Source organism: Pseudomyrmex gracilis, unplaced genomic scaffold (genome assembly GCF_002006095.1).
Source record: "Pseudomyrmex gracilis isolate BER0280 unplaced genomic scaffold, ASM200609v1 scaffold_31, whole genome shotgun sequence".
NCBI classification, from domain to species: Eukaryota; Metazoa; Arthropoda; class Insecta; order Hymenoptera; family Formicidae; genus Pseudomyrmex; species Pseudomyrmex gracilis.
The window spans coordinates 214,601-222,330 of NW_018020615.1; the positions used below are offsets into that span (position 1 = coordinate 214,601).

General features: G+C 36.9%; 1 protein-coding gene across 4 annotated transcripts in view; it reads right to left on the bottom strand.

Annotated features, from left to right (window-relative positions):
* Positions 1 to 3,070: 3,070 nt before the first annotated feature.
* The window catches only part of LOC109852555, a 24,689-nt gene continuing 20,029 nt past the window's right edge, over positions 3,071 to 7,730 (bottom strand). For 3 of the 4 annotated variants that reach the window (XM_020423808.1, XM_020423806.1, XM_020423807.1), the window contains exons 5-8: positions 7,207 to 7,404; positions 5,332 to 5,524; positions 4,930 to 5,237; positions 3,071 to 4,581 (exon numbers count right to left, since the gene is read on the bottom strand). In XM_020423808.1, coding sequence (XP_020279397.1) covers positions 4,012 to 4,581; positions 4,930 to 5,237; positions 5,332 to 5,524; positions 7,207 to 7,404 — 1,269 coding nt within the window. In that variant the 3' untranslated portion in view covers positions 3,071 to 4,011. The remainder of the gene's footprint in view (positions 4,582 to 4,929; positions 5,238 to 5,331; positions 5,525 to 7,206; positions 7,405 to 7,730) is intronic. The other variant, XM_020423809.1, reaches the window with a different exon arrangement.

Genomic DNA, 7,730 nt, shown 5'->3' on the forward strand with positions numbered 1-7,730 from the left:
CGCGAGAAATGCATTTTACGATACATGTATGTGTATATTCTTTTTTGTTTTCAAACAGCGCATGAAAGAAATAATTGTTTATCGTTCGCGAGAATATACGACGTAGAAGGACGGACGCGTGTCATTAGCGGGTCCAAATTTGCATTACCATTAATCACATAAGAAAAGTTTCATGGCCCGTTTATGTCATTATCTTAGCATCGCCCAACACATTATACTCTCGAATATGGCCTGTAGTTTTTTCTACAGGTCGCGAGTATCTCTCTCGTCCTGTACTTTCATTCGTGAACAAATCATCACATTGTTCTGCTCTGCAGAAAGAATTGTGTGTACATTCTGTGTAGAATTAATGTTGTTTGCATGATTGCGTGTATATTTGTGTAGGTGTGTGTATGTGTATGTGTGTGTGTGTCTATGTGTGTGTTTACATATAATGTGTGTACGTGACAATGAATCATATGATGTCTATATTAATCACTGCGAATAAACTAACGGAGCTTTTGTTTAAATTCTCGTACACATTGTCACACTCATACTTTTACAATATACATGTAGAACAAACTTCAACAAAAGAGAGATGAAACAATTCGAGAAAAATACGAGATTTCAAAATATATACAAAACATTTTTCTTTCTTTCCTTTTTTGTTTTGTAAGATCAATATATATGGAATATAAAATATAGAATTTCAATTATGAAAGGCACAAAAACTATATATAACTATACTTGAGATAAATATATCTGTTTACTTGCGTTTAAAATTTGTACGAACAATCAAACAATTTCGTTATTCTGATCGCGTGTTATGGAAGCTCGTGTGTTATGTTTAACAAATGTGTTTAACAGTAATAAGATAATACAATTCTTCATATATAGTACAGGGAAGGATAAAATATACAATACGCGCAATTAAATCGATCAATTTTTTTCTCTCTGTTAAACATCATTTCCTCTTTTTCGTTTCCTCATCTTGTTATAATGAATTGCAAATGTCTTCTATTTCCGCGATTATAATACGTGTCACGTATCTAAGTCTAGGACAATTTTCTAAACCATGCTCTATCGATAATTATCTTATATATTTATATTTATATTTTTTATATATTGCAATAATATATTTAAATACTTGGATGAAACAGAAATTTCTTTTCAATTTTCTATCGCGTTCAAAGAGTTTTTTTGCCAGTAAATCGCCACTTCACAAACTAGCACACAGATAAGAAATGTCAATGTATGATGAATGTCAAATGATAAAGACAACAGTTGTTGTCGACGGTAGTTCTGATTTGCGGAAAAATTATAGTTGAGGATTTTTTTTTTTTTTTTTATGCAAACACACTGTGTGTGAAATATAATATAATATATCCTCCTACGTGAAATCGTTTAACTGGTGACTGTTAAAATGCACCGATATATAACAGTTTTTGTAATTTCAACTCCGCTAATATTGTGGCTATAAATATTTCAAACACACGATCGCGTAAGTCCTGCCGCGCGACACAACGACGATTAAACGTTATTACTTTATATAGGCGCAGAACTTTTGAAAAAAAAAAAACAAAATGTGAAACAAAAAGCAATTTCTTACAGAACACACACTCACATGAACATGAGTAACGGTAGGAATGCCTGCTATAGTACATAGCGATATTGTGTAAAACTTAGAAAAATATGAACGATGTGAAAGAATATTTTTTACATGTGTGTACGAGTTAAGGACGTTTGATTTTTTACGTCGCGAAAGTTCGCGACGAATCGTTACAAAGCCAACATCCGATAATGTTTACAACAATATTCAACGTAAGTATATAAAATCTGAAATATCGATAACGTAATGTTTCTCTTCGAAAGATTTACATAGTTACACACACAGATAAATGTATATATATATATATGTATGTATATATACTCGTCTCGGTTGCGTAAATCTTCTTCTCTCTTTTATTACGAGACGTCTTAGGAAACTATTTTGGCACTAGAATCCACATAATTGTTTAGTTTTAAAGCGTCGATTCGACATACTCGAAACGTCTATGAAGCTAACAAAAAGCAAAAAATGTTTATGTGCGCGCATATACGTGTCCATTTGTATGTGTGTGTGCTTTTGTTTATACATCATGTGAATATATATACAGAGTCGACATGTATGTGAATACTGACGTTCTTACTATATAAATACGAATGCTTAGAAATGTAATGTCTCTTACAATCTAAGGAACTTACGGTTATTACAATATCGTTTACGGTAGTGAGATGTTTGATTAATGAGAGAAGAAAATACTAACAAACTATAATATTACATCTGAACCTAAATATCAGAATATACTAATTTTGTTCGAGAGAAGCAAAGATTTTTTTTAAATTTATTAAGCATCTACACATTGAAAGTAGACGAATTTCAAAAAAGCGCGCACGCGAGAGGAAATGCTTATATTATTTTAAAATTTTCCTTTCTTATATATATATATATATATATATATATATATATATATATATATATGAGGACCACAGGGAAAGAACTTGATAAGTCACATTTTCGTAATTTTAGAGGAGAGCGATTTTAAAGTTCGAAACGTACATGTATTTCTGTGTTACACGTTTTATAAAAATGTTTATATCTCGAAATCTATCAACAATTTTACTTTCTCGCTTTGGATAATTAAAATACTCCATTTTAACTATCAAATAACATCAAAAACAGAAAATCGAAAAAAAATTGACTTATCAAGTTCTTTCCCCGTGGTTTTCATATATATATATATATATATATATATATATAGAAAGGAAATTTCTTATATATCGTGAATCGATTGTTTTTAATTTGAATCTTGTTAGTGAAAGATTTTAAAAGAGCATTAACATACTTTTATAAGTTAAGAAAAGATATTTGAAAAATATGTAACTATGTGTATTCTAAATAAAAAACGTACTACGTGAAATTATAAAGATCGAGCGTCATATATATGTATGTGTATATATATATATACATAAATATATATATATATAATTATAACATATATTTATATATATATATATATATATATTTATGTATAAGGTATGTGTATTTCTTCTATAATATTATCAATGTTGATTTTTTTGGAAATACATGGCTATTTATCACTATCACAAGTCTGTATTTCTATATGAAATCGATGAAAAAAGATTCACATTTGCAGTAGGTTTTGATTAGCTCACAATCGACATAATTGCTACTATTAATCATTATCGCTTTTATCTCGGTCTCGCAAAAAGTTCTCTCTTTGTTTTTTTTTCTCAGTTTAAATCGGTTTACCTTCTCACTTTAAAATTCGCCTCGTCGCATGGGACATACAAGTATAAGTACAATACTCGTTTAGGTGTTCGGCTCTGAGATTTGCCAAGTGCTTATCACATTTGCGCAAATAAATATGTAGCCGATCGTTACAACACCGACTCCGTCGCATATACACTGTCGTCCAAAAGTTTGAAAGTAGCATTCGGCAAAAGTTTTTTAATGAAATAATTTATCTCGAAAATACGATTATAAAAATAATTGTATTAATAATGAAAGTTAATTAACGGATCAAATCCGAGCAATAAGAATTTGATGATTGCTCGGAGTTGACTTATTGTTAATTTTACTAATTAGTATGTTATATAACGAGCGATTAATCCAAGTTGAAGCAATACTATGTTAAAAACATGCGATGAGAGAAGATTCTCACACCTTTTTTTTTTGAAAATATTCGCACTCGTATTTTGTTTCACTAAGAAAAAACGTGGTGCTTCCTAACTTTTGAACGATAGTGTACATTCTCGCGCGCGGAACGCGCTCTATATACCAACTATTAATATAAATTCCTACAAGTACAACCATTTAACGCTGCGCGCGTTTCTTCAGTATTCCCTGACTAGTGTATCTTTCGTTGCAATTTATATCCCGAGGACGTTGCATCCCGACGAGACGATCGGGAGGATTTACCATCACCACCGATTTCGTGCGACGACGAGAGATTTCCCTTGGCGCGCGCATTAACTTTCCTTCTCCTCGATGGGACTCACCTCGTTCTGCAGCAGCTCGAACTTCGGGCTTAGACTCGGCAGCATGCTTCTGGTGCTTGTTTTGATTTGACTGTACTTGTTGTAAATGTCCAGCGGCTTCTTGCGATCAATCTCGAGCGTCTCCTCGATCAGTCGCGGCGGGATGCTGCCCGCGCGTTTGTGACTCGGCACGAAGACGCTGCCTTCCGGCTTGCGATCCGTCGTCGTGTCGTTCTCTTTGTTGTTGTGTTCCGGCGTCAGCGTGCCGTTGCCCAATTTTCGCTGCTGCTCCTGAAACGCGTCCTCCTGCACGTCGTTCTTCAACAGCACACCGGTTATCACGGGCTTGTTGATCTCCGTCGACTTGCTCGAGGCGAAGTCGTTGCTCAGAGCTTTCTGCTCCATGATCTCCAGTTTATTCGGCGTCGCCCCGTTCACCTGTAGATTCGGATTCGATCGCACGGCGTCCGGAAAACTGTTGATCTCCAACGAGTCCTTTCGCATCGTCGCGCTCACATCTTGCAAGGACGACATGTTTTTTGATTTCCCATAGAACTGAGGCTGGAAAGCAGATACAAATCTTGCTCTATATGAAAACCTTACGACTGATTAATCCTCGGAGATGTATCTCTCAGAAGATTATGGCCGGGTCACATTTTCGACCCGTATTCTAATAAAAAAATCAAAAATTCACGTACACAAATAAAATGTAGCGTAAATGAAATATATATATATTTTTAATTGTTTTTAAATTGATTTTAATAATATTTTATTTGTCATAATTTCTATTTAGTGGTGAGTATATATAAACTTACAAAATATATCAATCCGGGTCTTGAGCGAGTGACCGGGTCACCAAAGTCAACAAAGGGTTAATATTTATAAACAATTGCGTTAATATTTACTTACGCTTTTCTCGTCGTCCTCCTCGCTGGTCAAATTTCTGGAATCGTCCAACAGTGTCTTCTCAATGTCCGGCGATTTGTCGAACTCGATCCACTTGGATCGCCCTTCTAATTTTCTCGAGAGCACATCGGACTCGTAACTGCCACCGTACATCGGATAACCGAGATGCCCGACGTCGTACTCGACCTGATTCCCGTAGCGGTAACTCGGATTCGCCGAACCTTGACTTGATATTGAGAGATCCGACTGCGACAATCCTGTGTTGGTGCTCCCAAACAGTCCGTACAGTCTGTATCGCGTACAGTCGAAATCTGTACGGCAAAAAAAAATGAAGAAAGAAAACTATAATATCCCGAGAACGATGACGTATTTGTGCGTGTGTGCATCGCGAAAATTATTAATTACTTGACGATCTATCCTCCGGTATTTCCTCTCTGTGTACCAGAGCCTGTTGATCGGTAACACCGGCGGTCATATCGTCGGAGGATTCTTTGTTACCTTCCGATTCCTCCTTGTCGTAATCCGGTTGAACGTCCACCACGTACGAACATCCGCTATCTTTGTATCTTGACGCGGGTTTGCTATCCTCCATCGTTACCTGGAGGCAAATATTTTAGCCGCAACAGATATCAGTAATTTACCAGTGAATATCATTTAACATCAAATATATAAATTGTACAGATTGTGTACACACACGCGGCTCTCGTACTATATTCAATTAATAATAACAATACGTATCAATTAACTAATAATAATAATAATAATAATAATTTATATCAAAATAAGAAATAAATCCCTCGTGAAATTGCCAGTAACAGTGCATGAGAGCCAATACGAGTGTTCAAAGTCGAATCCACAAAGTGTCTAAAATAGTAAAACTCTATTAAAACTATTTATAATAAATTAATTAACTATTTTTGTATTTCCTCTTTACTTTTTTATCTATGTATAGTTACCGGTCCGGTAGCTTCGCAACTCAAGTGCGGAGAGGTTACGAGCAGGAAGGTTTCGCATCCGCACACCTTCGGATTTTTCCGGGGGTCGGTCTCTTTCAGTCGAATTTACCGACTGAAATGCGAACTAAAACCACGGAAAGCAACGGGAAACCAACCTCTGATTAATTTTCCCACGAGAGCACTTCTATGTGAGATTCCACCGCGCCTTGTCAAAGGCAAAAGGATTACGAAGATACAGTTGCCACTGAAGAAGATCCGAAACAAAGATCGAAACGTTAATTGGCTCTTCAATCGGAGTTAGAATTATTTTATACACGGACAACTTGTATTTGAATCTCGCCCTTACGCACTGTGTGTTTGCAAATTGCGATTTTTAAAAAATATTTCGCACGTTATCGGCACGTTATCGTTTCTCTCGCAATATAATTGATAAATTTTCTAGCGACGATAAAATCTTGTCATTTGGACAACAACAAAAATATCAAAATGAGGCGCACTGCGAATGTTTCTAAATCGGAAAAGGTCTAACAGAGTCCGAGTTTAAAGTCATCCGACATGTTACAATTCTCTCACGGGAATTCGCGTGGTATTATCTACCATTTTTGTTTCTTCGTTTTTCGGTCCGAGAGTTACCGGACTCGAATCGACTCCACGCCTTTTCCTTGTTCGGGTGTGTTGGACCACTTCTCTCTCTTTCTCTCTCTCTCTCTCTTTCTCGTGTAGCGAGAGAAATGGAATAATAGAAGTCGCGAGTAGAGCATTTAGGAGAGATCGGAACGGAAAATGAAGAGTTACGCCGGGAACGAAATAGAACGAAAAGGATATGCGAAAAGTAACCGTAGAGAGAGCAAGTGGAAACGTATAGGTGTCAGGAAACAGCAGCGCTCGGAGGAAGAAGGATTTCGAGACCCTTCTTGATGTGGAACGAATCTTTGCCTCTCCTCTGGAGAGGCCTCCAGACGACGTGGCCAGTAAGTAGGACGATAAGTGGGAGCGAAATTGCCCGCTAACCTCCGACCTAACAGAGAGGATCGGTTAAAAGTTCCGATAATTACGAATCTACTCTCCATCCCAAAAACGAGCCAGTCTCCGACCCGGTTGTGCGAGCTTCGCTAAAACGAAGTTTCCCCGACGATGTTTCCCGCGCAATGACAGCAAAGACGGTGCTCTAGTCATTCAAATCGGAGAAGAATAAAATTTTAATAGACACACGTATCGCGTCTATTTCTGATCGCAGCGACGATGTGCTGGAAATTCTTTTGGCCACACGGGTATCGATCTGTACAACTTATTTAAATTTGCATCGCTTGCCGCGATCACGTACCGCGCGTTCTTCCGTTTCCACGATCAGATGATTATTCTTGAGGGTGAGGGTGATGATGTTCCCGTTTGCATTTTTGCTGGTGTGGTTGCCGCTGGATGTGGTGGTGTACTCCATCACGTCCGTCGTCGGGCTGACATTCACGTCCACCATCACCTCGGTCTCGCTCATGTATCGGGGAACATCTAGGCCATTCACCAACTGAAACCATAAAAAAAAAAAAAAAAAAGAAAAAACTACAATTGCGCGCGGGAAAAAAGCAAAGCCAGAAAAATTCGCACACAAACGAAAATTCTCGCAAATAGGAAACCATTAGCGGAGGGAACATAGTTATTTTTTTTTTTTTTTTTTTCACCGTTAATTTGACAACGTGCATTACCGAGGAAATTAAATTCCTAACGAAGTAATTATTCGCGTAATAGTTTGCATTTTAAACAGTTCTGTTTCCCCGAGGGAAATTTTTTTTTCTTTCGATAGAATTTACAGCGCGCGCCTGTATGCGTGCGTGTGTGTGTGTGTGTGTGTGT